The sequence below is a fragment of the Ascaphus truei genome, chromosome 9, assembly GCF_040206685.1.
Source record: "Ascaphus truei isolate aAscTru1 chromosome 9, aAscTru1.hap1, whole genome shotgun sequence".
Taxonomy (NCBI): Eukaryota; Metazoa; Chordata; class Amphibia; order Anura; family Ascaphidae; genus Ascaphus; species Ascaphus truei.
Genome location: NC_134491.1, coordinates 327,905 through 346,012, shown reverse-complemented (window position 1 = coordinate 346,012; position 18,108 = coordinate 327,905). Strand labels below are relative to the sequence as shown.

Below are 18,108 nucleotides of genomic sequence, written 5' to 3'. Positions count from 1 at the left end.
AACCCTGAGCTGTTTACACCCTATACAACGTAGGGCATTCAGTGACCTTCTCCAGCACAGCCAAGGACATAAAAAAAACTTTAGTTTCCAAAACCCTGGCAACTTCCCGGTGTTACAGTCCATGTCTGAGTGCCCCCCTCCCTCTCCGCATCCCTCGATGTTCAGGAGTCATCTGGCGTTTGTTTTGAAAGCTGCCGCGGAGGACGGGGCTGGCTGTCAGGCCGCCGTGGGCGCAAGGTGCAGATTAAAGCACTTTTATTCCTTTTCATGTTCACACTACCAGTTTGGTGACTGCAGAGAGAGAGGGAGCGCGAGAGCGTGAGAGAGCGCGTGCTGTGACAGTCACACAGCGGTCCGGGGCTTGTACATCTCTGTTATTAGCGCTGCTCATTGAGGTAAATTCCTCTGAAGACAGGTGTTTGGAGGCTGGAACAGCAGGGAGTTTGTTCAATAAAACACACAGCGCTTGTGTGTAGCGGCAGGATAAGCGCAGACCGACTCCGTGTAATGGGATCCAGGGGGGTGGATGCTACTGCAGAGTACCACTGCTTTTTTATTTACCAACTTACAATGCCAATTCTTTTCAAAGCAAATAATTATTTTTACAGGACCCCTGGCACTGAAAAGATTAGGGAATATATATATATATATATATATAGATAGATAGATAGATAGATAGATAGATAGATATCTATCTTTTGTATTATGTGCAGTATCCCTATTTTCATGAAGTCACTTCTACCACTGTGTGTATCAGCAGGAAAGGGGGGAGACATTAATAACTTTATTTCATATAGCAAAGCGCGTCACAATTACGATGTAGCATGCGGCGCTGTGCAGAAAATATTACAGACACAGTTCTTGTCCCAAGGAGCTTGCAATCTAATGGTGCCTGAGGCACAGGGAGATAAAAGGGACTTACCCACGGTCACAAAGAGCTGACACCTGGATTTTAACCTGCTCAGAGTCCGTGTCATTTCTCACTGAGCCGCTGCTTCAGATGAGGGTCCCGACCCCTGTGAACATGAGCAGGTGACATTATCTCTCCTTATTCCTGTGGAAGTGCCTTCCCCGTGCTGGAGAAGGTTTTAGTCCCATTCATTTAAATGTCTCAGGTACTTCAATTAGATGATCAGCTTTCAGGAAAGTGGTTACTCGTTGGGAATGGAGGAGGGACAGTCAGTGTGATATGCAGACACACTCAGACGCTCACAGGCAGACACACACCCCCAGCTGGGACATCACCTCTGTGTGTGTGAAAGTCCCATCTGGATTGATCCATTGAATGAAACTCTTGGCTTCCCTTTCCAAGCAGCATGCGAGGGGGGGGGAGTAGGGGGGGGGGGGGGTGAATGCATGTACTGTGGGAACTCGGGGAGAGAGAGAAGTGATGCTGAGTGTGTGAGTGAGAGGAGAGACAGTGAAAGGGATTGTGAGACAGGAAGAAAAGAGTGAGAAAGAAAGGAAAGGGGTGAAAAGAGTAAGGAGGAAAAGGAAGGAGGAGAGTTTGAGAACCAAGAAAAGAGAAAGGAGAGAAAGCTAGAAAACAACAGAGAGAGAATGGGAGAAGATAGAGGATTGTATGCAACTAGTAAGAAAGAGTATCAGAGAGGAGAGAGAGATGCTGCTTTATATTGTCACCTTTCCTCTCTCCTCCCCCTGCTGTCATAGCCTCTCTACCCCCTTACCTCTCCACTCTCCCCCTTTTATCCCCTCCCCTTTCCCCTCTCTACCCCTCCCCCTTTTATCCTCTTTCCCCCTTTCTCATCCATCTCCCCTATTCTCCCCCTCTCCACTGTCCCCCACATCTTCTCTCCCCCTCTCATCCATCCTCCCAGCTTTTTCCCACCCTTCTTTCCCCTCTCCTCCCTCTCCTTTCTTTCTCTCTTCTATCCCTCCCCCCATTCTCCCCCCCCCCCCACCCATTCTTCTCTCCCCCCACCCATTCTTCTCTCATCCATCTCTCGTTCTTCCCCCCTCCTTTCCCGCTCTTCTCCCCTCTCCATCCCCTCTTCCCCCTCATATTCTCTCCCATGCTCTCTCTCCCCTCCATCTCCCCAGCTCTTTCCCTCTTCCCCCTCCTATTCTCTCCCCCCTCTCCCATGCTCTTTCCACCCTCCTCTCCCCTCTCCCCTCTCCCCTCTCCACAGCACACTCTGCCGTTATTGTGTAGCACTTATTAGCCGCAATTAAATGGACAATATGAATTTAGTGGCTGCTCCTGAGCCTTCCTCAGCTCTGCTTTGCAGCAAGATGATTAATGCAAATACATATTACTTGAGATAACCATTTAACCACTAATTTAGCCAAATTTATTACAGCCGTAAGAAGGCTTTCTGTTCCAGACATACAGACAAGGACACAGTGAGGGGACGGGGGGCTGGTGGGGGGACACTGCCCCCTGCTGGTGACATAGAGGGACTGCCCCCGGCCTCTAGCTTCCTGCAGATAGATTGTAGAACAGCATGTCACTTCAAGTTTTTATACCCCCTTCTGAAAATGCTGCACTATACAGTGTCACCAAGTACCTCTAGCAGGCATTACAAGATCATCTTCACTAACCCCATGCAACCTATAACTTCTATTGCCCGATAAAACCTCTTCCTGTAACTCCTCCTATTACCCCATATAACTGCTCCCTATAACTCCTCCTATTACCCCATATAACTGCTCCCTATAACTCCTCCTATTACCCCATATAACTCCTCCTATTACTCCCATATAATTACTCCCTATAACTCCTCCTATTACCCCATATAACCGCTCCCTATAACTCCTCCTATTACCCCATATAACTGCTCCCTATAATTCCTCCCTATTACTCCCATATAATTCCTCCCTATTACTCCCATATAATCCCTCACTATAACTCCTCCTATTACTTCATATAACCCATCCCTATAACTCCTCATTTTGCCCCATATAACTGCTCCCGATAACTCCTCCTATTGCTCCTAGTGTCTCTCCTTCACCATTCTGTACCCCCTCTCCGGTCCTTCACCCTCCCTCTCTCCTCCCCCCTCCTGGTCTTGGGTTTCGCCTGCTCTCTCCGTCTGGGATTTTGTTCATCTGAGAGCTGTAAATTCTCTCTGACAAGATGAAAAGAAAGTGCTGTGCTTTCTAAGGCCTGGAATCCCCCCAAATGAGCCCGGGTATCAAAGCAGCACAAATACCTTTCAAACAACCTCTACCAGGCAGCCTGGGCATTACAAGAGCCGTGTGTGCTCTGCAGTATCCCTGTGTGTGTGCTCTGCAGTATCCCTGTGTGTGTGCTCTGCAGTATCTCTGTGTGTGCTCTGCAGTATCTCTGTGTGTGCTCTGCAGTATCTCTGTGTGTGCTCTGCAGTATCCCTGTGTGTGCTCTGCAGTATCCCTGTGTGTGTGCTCTGCAGTATCCCTGTGTGTGCTCTGCAGTATCCCTGTGTGTGTGCTCTGCAGTATCCCTGTGTGTGCTCTGCAGTATCTCTGTGTGTGTGCTCTGCAGTATCCCTGTGTGTGCTCTGCAGTATCCCTGTGTGTGTGCTCTGCAGTATCCCTGTGTGTGTGCTCTGCAGTATCCCTGTGTGTGTGCTCTGCAGTATCCCTGTGTGTGTGCTCTGCAGTATCCCTGTGTGTGTGCTCTGCAGTATCCCTGTGTGTGTGCTCTGCAGTATCCCTGTGTGTGTGCTCTGCAGTATCCCTGTGTGTGTGCTCTGCAGTATCCCTGTGTGTGTGCTCTGCAGTATCTCTGTGTGTGCTCTGCAGTATCTCTGTGTGTGCGCTCTGCAGTATCCCTGTGTGTGCTCTGCAGTATCCCTGTGTGTGTGCTCTGCAGTATCCCTGTGTGTGTGCTCTGCAGTATCCCTGTGTGTGTGCTCTGCAGTATCCCTGTGTGTGTGCTCTGCAGTATCCCTGTGTGTGTGCTCTGCAGTATCCCTGTGTGTGTGCTCTGCAGTATCTCTCTGTGTGTGCTCTGCAGTATCCCTGTGTGTGTGCTCTGCAGTATCCCTGTGTGTGTGCTCTGCAGTATCCCTGTAGGCTCTGCAGTATCTCTGTGTGTGTGTTCTGCAGTATCTCTGTGTGTGTGCTCTGCAGTATCCCTGTGTGTGTGCTCTGCAGTATCCCTGTGTGTGTGCTCTGCAGTATCTCTGTGTGTGTGCTCTGCAGTATCTCTCTGTGTGTGCTCTGCAGTATCCCTGTGTGTGTGCTCTGCAGTATCTCTCTGTGTGTGCTCTGCAGTATCCCTGTGTGTGTGCTCTGCAGTATCCCTGTGTGTGTGCTCTGCAGTATCCCTGTAGGCTCTGCAGTATCCCTGTGTGTGTGCTCTGCAGTATCCCTGTATGCTCTGCAGTATCTCTGTGTGTGTGTTCTGCAGTATCTCTGTGTGTGTGCTCTGCAGTATCCCTGTGTGTGTGTTCTGCAGTATCTCTGTGTGTGTGTTCTGCAGTATCCCTGTGTGTGTGCTCTGCAGTATCCCTGTGTGTGTGCTCTGCAGTATCCCTGTGTGTGTGCTCTGCAGTATCCATGTATGCTCTGCAGTATCTCTGTGTGTGTGCTCTGCAGTATCCCTGTGTGTGGGCTCTGCAGTATCCCTGTGTGTGTGCTCTGCAGTATCCCTGTGTGTGTGCTGTGCAGAAGCGCTGTGACTCCCAGCTCTGTGGCTTCCTGTGCCCCCGTGGAGGGGCTCTAACTTTGTCTTACTACATATATTGGGGGGGTGGGGGTTGGACAGCTGTATGTAGCCTGGCACCGCTACGATCAGGGCCACCAGCAGTATTTCCAAGACTAGTATTTCTACCAGGGCCCCCTCCCCCCCCTTGTTTCAGTGGTCTTGCGAGCCCTACCCACCTTTACAGCTCTTCACTCACCCCCTCTTCTATTCCCCCCTTTGCCCCATGTACCTGTCACCCAACTTCTCTCTCTCCTTTCCCACCTCTCTTCCTCACTGTTGCTCCCGCCCTCACCCCTCTCTCTCTTCCCCACATCCTCTCTCTCTTACACCCCCTCTCTCGTCTCACACTCCCCCCCCCCTCTGCTTTCACTCAATTATACCCCCCTCCCTCAATCCCCCCCTCCTCCCCCACTGGCCACACACACAATTCTCCCAATAATTACCCCCCACCCCCCAACAAAATACATACAACTCTACCTCTCCATCCCCAACTATATACAACCCTAACCCCCATCTCAAAATACACACAACACTAAGGCCCGGGCCATAGAGGCGTGATCAGCGCGGAGGCGCGCTGACGCTGACGCTCGCCTGCTGCAGTCTGCGCGATTGCATGGACTTGCAGGCGAGTCAGCGTGCTGATGGTAGGCGGAGTAACGGGGTCAAGTCGGGGTCGAAGCCCCGACGTCCACGTCATGCGCCGTGCTGCGGAACAACGTGCTCACGTGACATGGAAGCGCCGACGTGAACGTCAAGGCGCCAGCCTCAGGGCTCGAGGAGGGAACCATTGTGGGTGAAATCAGTTTCCAGTGCGCTCCCAGTGTGCTCCCAGTGTGCTCCCAGTGCGCTCCCAGTGTCTCCCAGTGCGCTCCCAGTGTCTCCCAGTGCGCTCCCAGTGTCTCCCAGTGCCCTCCCAGTGCCCTCCCAGTGCGCTCCCAGTGCGCTCCCAGTGTCCTCCCAGTGTGCTCCCAGTGTCCTCCCAGTGTCTCCCAGTGCGCTCCCAGTGCGCTCCCAGTGCCCTCCCAGTGCGCTCCCAGTGCGCTCCCAGTGTCCTCCCAGTGCGCTCCCAGTGTCCTCCCAGTGTCTCCCAGTGTCTCCCAGTGCGCTCCCAGTGTCTCCCAGTGTGGTCCCAGTGCGTTCCCAGTGTCTCCCAGTGTCCTCCCAGTGTCCTCCCAGTGTCTCCCAGTGTCCTCCCAGTGTCCTCCCAGTGTCTCCCAGTGTCCTCCCAGTGTCCTCCCAGTGTCCTCCCAGTGCGCTCCCAGTGTCTCCCAGTGTCCTCCCAGTGCGCTCCCAGTGTCTCCCAGTGTCCTCCCAGTGCGCTCCCAGTGTCTCCCAGTGTCCTCCCAGTGTGCTCCCAGTGTCTCCCAGTGTGCTCCCAGTGCGCTCCCAGTGCGCTCCCAGTGCGCTCCCAGTGCGCTCCCAGAGATTATTTCAATGCGGGGGGGGGCTGTACCACGGCAAAATGATATGTAAAAAATTCAACAGAAAATTTACAAAACATGTAACGTTAATAAAGTTTATTATTTGGATATTATTTGGTAAATAATTTTTGTTCTTTGTATTACAAAAAATTATCAATAAAACCATTTGAGATGCTACATGCATTGGGTCATTGATTCAGCGTGCCAGTGCGCGTTTGTCACATTGCCAGTGAGTCTGTGCGTACACACACTGTGTGTGAGTCTGTGCGTGCACACACTGTGTGTGAGTCTGCGTGCACACACTGTCAGTGAGTATACACTGTGTGTGAGTCTGTGCGTGCACACTGTGTGTGAGTCTGCGTGCACACACTGTGTGAGTCTGCGTGCACACACTGTCAGTGAGTCTGCGTACACACACTGTGTGTGAGTCTGTGCGTACACACACTGTGTGTGAGTCTGTGCGTGCACACACTGTCAGTGAGTATGCGCGTACACACACTGTCAGTGAGTCTGTGCGTACACACACTGTGTATGAGTCTGCGTGCACACACTGTGTGTGAGTCTGTGCGTACACACCCTGTGTGTGAGTCTGTGCGTGCACACACTGTGTGTGAGTCTGCGTAAACACACTGTCAGTGAGTCTGTGCGTACACACACTGTGTGTGAGTCTGTGCGTGCACACACTGTGTGAGTCTGCGTAAACACACTGTCAGTGAGTCTGTGCGTACACACACTGTGTGTGAGTCTGTGCGTGCACACACTGTGTGTGAGTCTGCGTAAACACACTGTCAGTGAGTCTGTGCGTACACACACTGTCAGTGAGTATACACTGTGTGTGAGTCTGCGTGCACACACTGTGTGTGAGACTGTGTGTGAGTCTGCGTGCACACACTGTGTGTGAGTCTGCGTGCACACACTGTGAGTCTGTGCGTGCACACACTGTGAGTCTGTGCGTGCACACACTATGTGTGAGTCTGCGTAAACACACTGTAGTGAGTCTGCGTAAACACACTGTCAGTGAGTCTGTGCGTACACACACTGTCAGTGAGTCTGTGCGTACACACACTGTATGTGAGTCTGTGCGTGCACACACTGTCAGTGAGTCTGTGCGTACACACACTGTCAGTTAGTCTGTGCGTACACACACTGTCCCCAGCTGTGTGGGCCTCTTACCCCCCCCCCCCCCGGATCTCCTGGCTGGCCTCTCCCCCCCCGGATCTCCTGGCTGGCCTCTCCCCCCCGGGTCTCCTGGCTGGCCTCTCCCCCCCGGGTCTCCTGGCTGCCCTCTCCCCCCCCCCCCCCCGGGTCTCCTGGCTGGCCTCTCCCCCCCCGGATCTCCTGGCTGGCCTCTCCCCCCCCCCCCGGGTCTCCTGGCTGGCCTCTCCCCCCCCGGGTCTCCTGGGTGGCCTCTCCCCCCCCGGATCTCCTGGCTGGCCTCTCCCCCCCCCGGATCTTCTGGCTGGCCTCTCCCCCCCCCGGGTCTCCTGGCTGCCCTCTCCCCCCCCGGATCTCCTGGCTGGCCTCTCCACCCCCCCCGGGTCTCCTGGGTGGCCTCTCCCCCCCCCGGGTCTCCTGGCTGGCCTCTCCCCTCCCGGGTCTCCTGGCTGGCCTCTCCCCCCCCCCCGGGTCTCCTGGCTGGCCTCTCCCCCCCCCCCGGGTCTCCTGGGTGGCCTCTCCCCCCCCCCCGGGTCTCCTGGCTTGACTCTCCCCCCCCCCCCCCAGGTCTCCTGGCTGGCCTCTCCCCCCCCGGGTCTCGTGGCTGGCCTCTCCCCCCCCCGGGTCTCCTGGCTGGCCTGCCTTTCTCTCACACCAGGAGCTGGGCCCGCCTGGCCTAGGGTGGGGGAGAGCCGGGGCCTGGCGGCAACCAGAGGCCCGGCAGCTGGACACAGAACCTCTGGCCGGGCCAACTTCCAGCGCCTGCCTGCCGGGTTCCCTGCAGCCACCGGGCCCTGGACAATTGTCCCGACTCTCCCCCTCCATTGGTGGTTCTGCCTAGGACTGTATGTCTCATTGGGAATGGGGTGGGCACCTCTGGGAACACTCACCGACTGTTTGTTTCCCTTGCAGTGTTGAACAAGGGTCAGTGTGTGACCAAGTATTACCGCTGGATGCAGAAAAATCACGGCTACATCTGGGTTCAGTCTTGTGCCACCATCGCCATCAACGCAAAGAACGCCAACGAGCGCAACATCATCTGGGTCAATTACATCCTCAGGTACCCGGGCACTGACTGTGTCACCTGCTCTCCCAGATTCCATCAATAATCACCGGCTGCACCTAGGAGCTGGGTGACCTCAGCACAGCGACATGTTTAATGCGTTCAATAATTATGGACAAGTATAAGTATTTTAAAATTAAAAAAATTAATGGTAAACAAACGCTTTGGAGGGTTTTATAATCTTTATCTAATGTCTTTTGGTGATAGATAAGACTGTTTGTCAGTCCTCAAAGCCCTCTCATTTGTTTGGAAAGCATTATGAATCCATCAAACAAATAAACAGAATTAGCCGATACGCTGGAATTCAGTGTTCCCGGAGATACAAATAAGTAAATCAGTCGTTTTAAGAGAGATTGAAGCTTTGTAACGGGCCGATTACGCAGAGAAGTTTTTTTCATTTTTTTCCTAATTATATATTTTTTTATTCTGTGGTTGGAACTGGGACACAGAAACCTGCATAATACTCGGAGATACCCCCCCACCCCCCTTTCCCTGCCCATCCAATCTGGGTATAGTCAATGCCGGTATCTTCATCCCCTCCCTCTTTGCCTCCCACAGTTTACCAGAATACAAAGACGTCCCGATGGATATCGCTCAGCTTCCTCACCTGCCCGAGAAGACTTCTGAGTCCTCTGAGACGTCCGACTCAGATTCTGACTCCAAGGATAATTCAGGTGGGCTCAGCGGGGGGGACTGCGAGACTCCCTGCGGGGGGGACTGCGAGACTCCCTGTGGGGGGGACTGCGAGACTCCCTGCGGGGGGACAGCGAGACTCCCTGTGGGAGTATATATTATTATATTGCAGGATCCCCCTTTCATTAATTTTCTCACCCATAATGACAATGATAACATGTCACAGCCCCAATATTAAAGGTACGTTCCCAGGAATGTGGGATATTCACCTGTTTTAACAAAGGAGACCGTGAGTCTGACTTCAAAATCATAATAGCAGGTTCTTAACCCGTTCACTCCCAGAGAGGACCGTAATGCCTCTTTCAGATAAGATGTTAAAAATTCACTATCAATACCCTTAACACTATTGAATATGATATGTATTATATACTAATTTAACAAAAGACAAAAAGCCTCAGTGCTACTGTACATCCAATAGGACAAATTACTGTATATAGTTAAATACTTATCTGTTTTTCTTCTCATTAACAAGGGTGATTTAGTTCAATTCTGTGGCCAAAGTATTATGAAATATCAGGTCTTGTGATGCACACTGTAAGTGACCAGTCTGGCAATATACAAAGAGAATGTTTACAGGCAGTGTTAGGAGCAGCAGGAGCAGCAGTGTTAGGAGCTGCAGGAGCAGCAGTTTTAGGAGCTGCAGGAGCAGCAGTGTTAGGAGCTGCAGGAGCAGCAGTGTTAGGAGCTGCAGGAGCAGCAGTGTTAGGAGCTGCAGGAGCAGCAGTGTTAGGAGCTGCAGGAGCAGCAGTTTAAGGAGCTGCAGGAGCAGCAGTGTTAGGAGCTGCAGGAGCAGCAGTGTTAGGAGCTGCAGGAGCAGCAGTGTTAGGAGCAGCAGTGTTAGGAGCTGCAGGAGCAGCAGTGTTAGGAGCTGCAGGAGCAGCAGTGTTAGGAGCTGCAGGAGCAGCAGTGTTAGGAGCTGCAGGAGCAGCAGTGTTAGGCGCTGCAGGAGCAGCAGTGTTAGGAGCTGCAGGAGCAGCAGTGTTAGGAGCTGCAGGAGCAGCAGTGTTAGGAGCTGCAGGAGCAGCAGTGTTAGGAGCTGCAGGAGCAGCAGTGTTAGGAGGTGCAGGAGCAGCAGTGTTAGGAGCAGCAGGAGCAGCAGTGTTGGGAGCTGCAGGAGCAGCAGTGTTAGGAGCTGCAGGAGCAGCAGTGTTAGGAGCTGCAGGAGCAGCAGTGTTAGGAGGTGCAGGAGCAGCAGTGTTAGGAGCAGCAGGAGCAGCAGTGTTAGGAGCTGCAGGAGCAGCAGTGTTAGGAGCAGCAGGAGCAGCAGTGTTAGGAGCAGCAGGAGCAGCAGTGCTAGGAGCTGCAGGAGCAGCAGTGTTAGGAGCTGCAGGAGCAGCAGTGTTAGGAGGTGCAGGAGCAGCAGTGTTAGGAGCTGCAGGAGCAGCAGTGTTAGGAGCTGCAGGAGCAGCAGTGTTAGGAGGTGCAGGAGCAGCAGTGTTAGGAGGTGCAGGAGCAGCAGTGTTAGGAGCAGCAGGAGCAGCAGTGTTAGGAGCTGCAGGAGCACTAGTGTTAGGAGCTGCAGGAGCAGTAGTGTTAGGAGCTGCAGGAGCAGCAGTGTTAGGAGCTGCAGGAGCAGCAGTGTTAGGACCTTCGGGTGCAGCAGTGTTAGGACCTGCGGTAGTGTTAGGAGCTACAGGTGCATGAGTGTGCATGGTTAGGAGCTGCAGGTGCATGAGTGTGCATTGTTAGGAGCTGCAGGTGCATGAGTGTGCATGGTTAGGAGCTGCAGGTGCATGAGTGTGCATGGTTAGGAGCTGCTGTTGCATGAGTGTGCATTGTTAGGAGCTGCTGTTGCATGAGTGTGCATTGTTAGGAGCTGCAGGTGCATGCGTGTGCATTGTTAGTAGCTGCAGGTGCATGAGTGTGCATTGTTAGGACCTGCAGGTGCATGAGTGTGCATTGTTAGGAGCTGCGGGTGCATGAGTGTGCATTGGTAGGAGCCGCAGGTGCATGAGTGTGCATTGTTAGGAGCCGCGGGTGCATGAGTGTGCATGGTTAGGAGCTGCAGGTGCATGAGTGTGCATTGTTAGGAGCTGCAGGTGCATGAGTGTGCATGGTTAGGAGCTGCAGGTGCATGAGTGTGCATGGTTAGGAGCTGCTGTTGCATGAGTGTGCATTGTTAGGAGCTGCTGTTGCATGAGTGTGCATTGTTAGGAGCTGCAGGTGCATGCGTGTGCATTGTTAGTAGCTGCAGGTGCATGAGTGTGCATTGTTAGGACCTGCAGGTGCATGAGTGTGCATTGTTAGGAGCTGCGGGTGCATGAGTGTGCATTGGTAGGAGCCGCAGGTGCATGAGTGTGCATTGTTAGGAGCCGCGGGTGCATGAGTGTGCATTGTTAGGAGCTGCGGGTGCATGAGTGTGCATTGTTAGGAGCTGCGGGTGCATGAGTGTGCATTGTTAGGAGCCGCAGGTGCATGATTGTACATGAGTGTGCATTGTTTGGAGGTGCATGAGTGTGCATTGTTAGGTGCGTGAGTGTGCATTGTTAGGCGCTGCAGGTGAATGAGTGTGCATTGTTAGGAGCTGCAGGTGTATGAGTGCATTGTTAGGAGCTGCAGGTGTATGAGTGTGCATTGTTAGGAGCTGCAGGTGCATGAGTGTGCATTGTTAGAAGCTGCAGGTGCATGAATGTGCATTGTTAGGAGCTGCAGGTGTATGAGTGCATTGTTAGGAGCTGCAGGTGCCGCAGTGTGCATTGTTTGGAGCTGCAGGTGCATGAGTGTGCATTGTTAGGAGCTGTGGGTGCATGAGTGTGCATTGTTAGGAGCCGCATGTGCATGAGTGTGCATTGTTAGGAGCCGCAGGTGCATGAGTGTGCATTGTTAGGAGCCGCGGGTGCATGAGGGTGCATTGTTAGGAGACGCAGGGGCATGAGTGTGCATTGTTAGGAGCTGCAGGTGCATGAGTGTGCATGGTTAGGAGCTGCAGGTGCATGAGTGTGCATGGTTAGGAGCTGCTGTTGCAGGAGCAGCAGTGTTAGGAGCTGCAGGAGCAGCAGTGTTAGGAGGTGCAGGAGCAGCAGTGTTAGGAGCAGCAGGAGCAGCAGTGTTAGGAGCTGCAGGAGCACTAGTGTTAGGAGCTGCAGGAGCAGTAGTGTTAGGAGCTGCAGGAGCAGCAGTGTTAGGAGCTGCAGGAGCAGCAGTGTTAGGACCTTCGGGTGCAGCAGTGTTAGGACCTGCGGTAGTGTTAGGAGCTACAGGTGCATGAGTGTGCATGGTTAGGAGCTGCAGGTGCATGAGTGTGCATTGTTAGGAGCTGCAGGTGCATGAGTGTGCATGGTTAGGAGCTGCAGGTGCATGAGTGTGCATGGTTAGGAGCTGCTGTTGCATGAGTGTGCATTGTTAGGAGCTGCTGTTGCATGAGTGTGCATTGTTAGGAGCTGCAGGTGCATGCGTGTGCATTGTTAGTAGCTGCAGGTGCATGAGTGTGCATTGTTAGGACCTGCAGGTGCATGAGTGTGCATTGTTAGGAGCTGCGGGTGCATGAGTGTGCATTGGTAGGAGCCGCAGGTGCATGAGTGTGCATTGTTAGGAGCCGCGGGTGCATGAGTGTGCATGGTTAGGAGCTGCAGGTGCATGAGTGTGCATTGTTAGGAGCTGCAGGTGCATGAGTGTGCATGGTTAGGAGCTGCAGGTGCATGAGTGTGCATGGTTAGGAGCTGCTGTTGCATGAGTGTGCATTGTTAGGAGCTGCTGTTGCATGAGTGTGCATTGTTAGGAGCTGCAGGTGCATGCGTGTGCATTGTTAGTAGCTGCAGGTGCATGAGTGTGCATTGTTAGGACCTGCAGGTGCATGAGTGTGCATTGTTAGGAGCTGCGGGTGCATGAGTGTGCATTGGTAGGAGCCGCAGGTGCATGAGTGTGCATTGTTAGGAGCCGCGGGTGCATGAGTGTGCATTGTTAGGAGCTGCGGGTGCATGAGTGTGCATTGTTAGGAGCTGCGGGTGCATGAGTGTGCATTGTTAGGAGCCGCAGGTGCATGATTGTACATGAGTGTGCATTGTTTGGAGGTGCATGAGTGTGCATTGTTAGGTGCGTGAGTGTGCATTGTTAGGCGCTGCAGGTGAATGAGTGTGCATTGTTAGGAGCTGCAGGTGTATGAGTGCATTGTTAGGAGCTGCAGGTGCATGCGTGTGCATTGTTAGGAGCTGCAGGTGTATGAGTGTGCATTGTTAGGAGCTGCAGGTGCATGAGTGTGCATTGTTAGAAGCTGCAGGTGCATGAATGTGCATTGTTAGGAGCTGCAGGTGTATGAGTGCATTGTTAGGAGCTGCAGGTGCCGCAGTGTGCATTGTTTGGAGCTGCAGGTGCATGAGTGTGCATTGTTAGGAGCTGTGGGTGCATGAGTGTGCATTGTTAGGAGCCGCATGTGCATGAGTGTGCATTGTTAGGAGCCGCAGGTGCATGAGTGTGCATTGTTAGGAGCCGCGGGTGCATGAGGGTGCATTGTTAGGAGACGCAGGGGCATGAGTGTGCATTGTTAGGAGCTGCAGGTGCATGAGTGTGCATGGTTAGGAGCTGCAGGTGCATGAGTGTGCATGGTTAGGAGCTGCTGTTGCATGAGTGTGCATTGTTAGGAGCTGCTGTTGCATGAGTGTGCATTGGTAGGAGCTGCAGGTGCATGCGTGTGCATTGTTAGTAGCTGCAGGTGCATGAGTGTGCATTGTTAGGACCTGCAGGTGCATGAGTGTGCATTGTTAGGAGCTGCGGGTGCATGAGTGTGCATTGTTAGGAGCCGCAGGTGCATGAGTGTGCATTGTTAGGAGCCGCGGGTGCATGAGTGTGCATTGTTAGGAGCTGCGGGTGCATGAGTGTGCATTCTTAGGAGCTGCGGGTGCATGAGTGTGCATTGTTAGGAGCCGCAGGTGCATGATTGTACATGAGTGTGCATTGTTTGGAGGTGCATGAGTGTGCATTGTTAGGTGCGTGAGTGTGCATTGTTAGGCGCTGCAGGTGAATGAGTGTGCATTGTTAGGAGCTGCAGGTGTATGAGTGCATTGTTAGGAGCTGCAGGTGCATGAGTGTGCATTGTTAGGAGCTGCAGGTGTATGAGTGTGCATTGTTAGGAGCTGCAGGTGCATGAGTGTGCATTGTTAGAAGCTGCAGGTGCATGAATGTGCATTGTTAGGAGCTGCAGGTGTATGAGTGCATTGTTAGGAGCTGCAGGTGCCGCAGTGTGCATTGTTTGGAGCTGCAGGTGCATGAGTGTGCATTGTTAGGAGCTGTGGGTGCATGAGTGTGCATTGTTAGGAGCCGCATGTGCATGAGTGTGCATTGTTAGGAGCCGCAGGTGCATGAGTGTGCATTGTTAGGAGCCGCGGGTGCATGAGGGTGCATTGTTAGGAGACGCAGGGGCATGAGTGTGCATTGTTAGGAGCTGCAGATGCTTGAGTGTGCATTGTTAGGAGCTGCAGGTGCATGAGTGTGCAGTGTTGGGACCTGCGGGTGCAGCAGTGTTAGGACCTGCGGGTGCAGCAGTGTTAGGAGGTGCAGGAGCAGCAGTGTTAGGAGCTGCAGGAGCAGCAGTGTTAGGAGGTGCAGGAGCAGCAGTGTTAGGAGCAGCAGGAGCAGCAGTGTTAGGAGCTGCAGGAGCAGCAGTGTTAGGAGCAGCAGGAGCAGCAGTGTTAGGAGCAGCAGGAGCAGCAGTGCTAGGAGCTGCAGGAGCAGCAGTGTTAGGAGCTGCAGGAGCAGCAGTGTTAGGAGGTGCAGGAGCAGCAGTGTTAGGAGCAGCAGTGTTAGGAGCTGCAGGAGCACTAGTGTTAGGAGCTGCAGGAGCAGCAGTGTTAGGAGCAGCAGGAGCAGCAGTGTTAGGAGCTGCAGGAGCAGTAGTGTTAGGAGCTGCAGGAGCAGCAGTGTTAGGAGCTGCAGGAGCAGCAGTGTTAGGACCTTCGGGTGCAGCAGTGTTAGGACCTGCGGTAGTGTTAGGAGCTACAGGTGCATGAGTGTGCATGGTTAGGAGCTGCAGGTGCATGAGTGTGCATTGTTAGGAGCTGCAGGTGCATGAGTGTGCATGGTTAGGAGCTGCAGGTGCATGAGTGTGCATGGTTAGGAGCTGCTGTTGCATGAGTGTGCATTGTTAGGAGCTGCTGTTGCATGAGTGTGCATTGTTAGGAGCTGCAGGTGCATGCGTGTGCATTGTTAGTAGCTGCAGGTGCATGAGTGTGCATTGTTAGGACCTGCAGGTGCATGAGTGTGCATTGTTAGGAGCTGCGGGTGCATGAGTGTGCATTGTTAGGAGCCGCAGGTGCATGAGTGTGCATTGTTAGGAGCCGCGGGTGCATGAGTGTGCATTGTTAGGAGCTGCGGGTGCATGAGTGTGCATTGTTAGGAGCTGCGGGTGCATGAGTGTGCATTGTTAGGAGCCGCAGGTGCATGATTGTACATGAGTGTGCATTGTTTGGAGGTGCATGAGTGTGCATTGTTAGGTGCGTGAGTGTGCATTGTTAGGCGCTGCAGGTGAATGAGTGTGCATTGTTAGGAGCTGCTGGTGTATGAGTGCATTGTTAGGAGCTGCAGGTGCATGAGTGTGCATTGTTAGGAGCTGCAGGTGTATGAGTGTGCATTGTTAGGAGCTGCAGGTGCATGAGTGTGCATTGTTAGAAGCTGCAGGTGCATGAATGTGCATTGTTAGGAGCTGCAGGTGTATGAGTGCATTGTTAGGAGCTGCAGGTGCCGCAGTGTGCATTGTTTGGAGCTGCAGGTGCATGAGTGTGCATTGTTAGGAGCTGTGGGTGCATGAGTGTGCATTGTTAGGAGCCGCATGTGCATGAGTGTGCATTGTTAGGAGCCGCAGGTGCATGAGTGTGCATTGTTAGGAGCCGCGGGTGCATGAGGGTGCATTGTTAGGAGACGCAGGGGCATGAGTGTGCATTGTTAGGAGCTGCAGATGCTTGAGTGTGCATTGTTAGGAGCTGCAGGTGCATGAGTGTGCAGTGTTGGGACCTGCGGGTGCAGCAGTGTTAGGACCTGCGGGTGCAGCAGTGTTAGGAGGTGCAGGAGCAGCAGTGTTAGGAGCTGCAGGAGCAGCAGTGTTAGGAGGTGCAGGAGCAGCAGTGTTAGGAGCAGCAGTGTTAGGAGGTGCAGGAGCAGCAGTGTTAGGAGCTGCAGGAGCAGCAGTGTTAGGAGCAGCAGGAGCAGCAGTGTTAGGAGCTGCAGGAGCAGCAGTGTTAGGAGCTGCAGGAGCAGCAGTGTTAGGAGGTGCAGGAGCAGCAGTGTTAGGAGCTGCAGGAGCAGCAGTGTTAGGAGCAGCAGTGTTAGGAGGTGCAGGAGCAGCAGTGTTAGGAGCTGCAGGAGCAGCAGTGTTAGGAGCAGCAGGAGCAGCAGTGTTAGGAGCTGCAGGAGCAGCAGTGTTAGGAGCTGCAGGAGCAGCAGTGTTAGGAGGTGCAGGAGCAGCAGTGTTAGGAGCTGCAGGAGCAGCAGTGTTAGGAGCTGCAGGAGCAGCAGTGTTAGGAGCTGCAGGAGCAGCAGTGTTAGGACCTTCGGGTGCAGCAGTGTTAGGACCTGCGGTAGTGTTAGGAGCTACAGGTGCATGAGTGTGCATGGTTAGGAGCTGCAGGTGCATGAATGTGCATTGTTAGGAGCTGCAGGTGTATGAGTGCATTGTTAGGAGCTGCAGGTGCAGCAGTGTGCATTGTTTGGAGCTGCAGGTGCATGAGTGTGCATTGTTAGGAGCTGTGGGTGCATGAGTGTGCATTGTTAGGAGCCGCAGGTGCATGAGTGTGCATTGTTAGGAGCCGCAGGTGCATGAGTGTGCATTGTTAGGAGCCGCGGGTGCATTGTTAGGAGACGCAGGGGCATGAGTGTGCATTGTTAGGAGCTGCAGATGCTTGAGTGTGCATTGTTAGGAGTTGCAGGTGCATGAGTGTGCAGTGTTGGGACCTGCGGGTGCAGCCGTGTTAGGAGGTGCAGGAGCATCAGTGTTAGGAGCAGCAGGAGCAGCAGTGTTAGGAGCTGCAGGAGCAGCAGTGTTAGGAGCTGCAGGAGCAGCAGTGTTAGGAGCTGCAGGAGCAGCAGTGTTAGGAGCTGCAGGAGCAGCAGTGTTAGGAGGTGCAGGAGCAGCAGTGTTAGGAGCTGCAGGAGCAGCAGTGTTAGGAGCTGCAGGAGCAGCAGTGTTAGGAGGTGCAGGAGCAGCAGTGTTAGGAGGTGCAGGAGCAGCAGTGTTAGGAGCTGCAGGAGCAGCAGTGTTAGGAGCAGCAGGAGCAGCAGTGTTAGGAGCAGCAGGAGCAGCAGTGCTAGGAGCTGCAGGAGCAGCAGTGTTAGGAGCTGCAGGAGCAGCAGTGTTAGGAGGTGCAGGAGCAGCAGTGTTAGGAGCTGCAGGAGCAGCAGTGTTAGGAGCTGCAGGAGCAGCAGTGTTAGGAGGTGCAGGAGCAGCAGTGTTAGGAGGTGCAGGAGCAGCAGTGTTAGGAGCAGCAGGAGCAGCAGTGTTAGGAGCTGCAGGAGCACTAGTGTTAGGAGCTGCAGGAGCAGTAGTGTTAGGAGCTGCAGGAGCAGCAGTGTTAGGAGCTGCAGGAGCAGCAGTGTTAGGACCTTCGGGTGCAGCAGTGTTAGGACCTGCGGTAGTGTTAGGAGCTACAGGTGCATGAGTGTGCATGGTTAGGAGCTGCAGGTGCATGAGTGTGCATTGTTAGGAGCTGCAGGTGCATGAGTGTGCATGGTTAGGAGCTGCAGGTGCATGAGTGTGCATGGTTAGGAGCTGCTGTTGCATGAGTGTGCATTGTTAGGAGCTGCTGTTGCATGAGTGTGCATTGTTAGGAGCTGCAGGTGCATGCGTGTGCATTGTTAGTAGCTGCAGGTGCATGAGTGTGCATTGTTAGGACCTGCAGGTGCATGAGTGTGCATTGTTAGGAGCTGCGGGTGCATGAGTGTGCATTGGTAGGAGCCGCAGGTGCATGAGTGTGCATTGTTAGGAGCCGCGGGTGCATGAGTGTGCATGGTTAGGAGCTGCAGGTGCATGAGTGTGCATTGTTAGGAGCTGCAGGTGCATGAGTGTGCATGGTTAGGAGCTGCAGGTGCATGAGTGTGCATGGTTAGGAGCTGCTGTTGCATGAGTGTGCATTGTTAGGAGCTGCTGTTGCATGAGTGTGCATTGTTAGGAGCTGCAGGTGCATGCGTGTGCATTGTTAGTA

The 18,108-nt window shown here is 53.6% G+C and overlaps 1 protein-coding gene across 8 annotated transcripts in view; it reads left to right on the top strand.

Annotated features, from left to right (window-relative positions):
• Window positions 1-18,108, top strand: part of NPAS3 (neuronal PAS domain protein 3) — a 414,873-nt gene that overhangs the window by 381,723 nt on the left and 15,042 nt on the right. For all 8 annotated transcript variants that reach the window (XM_075613155.1, XM_075613154.1, XM_075613156.1 and 5 more), the window contains 2 exons: window positions 8,140-8,287; window positions 8,849-8,964. In XM_075613155.1, the coding sequence (XP_075469270.1) occupies window positions 8,140-8,287; window positions 8,849-8,964 (264 nt within the window). The remainder of the gene's footprint in view (window positions 1-8,139; window positions 8,288-8,848; window positions 8,965-18,108) is intronic.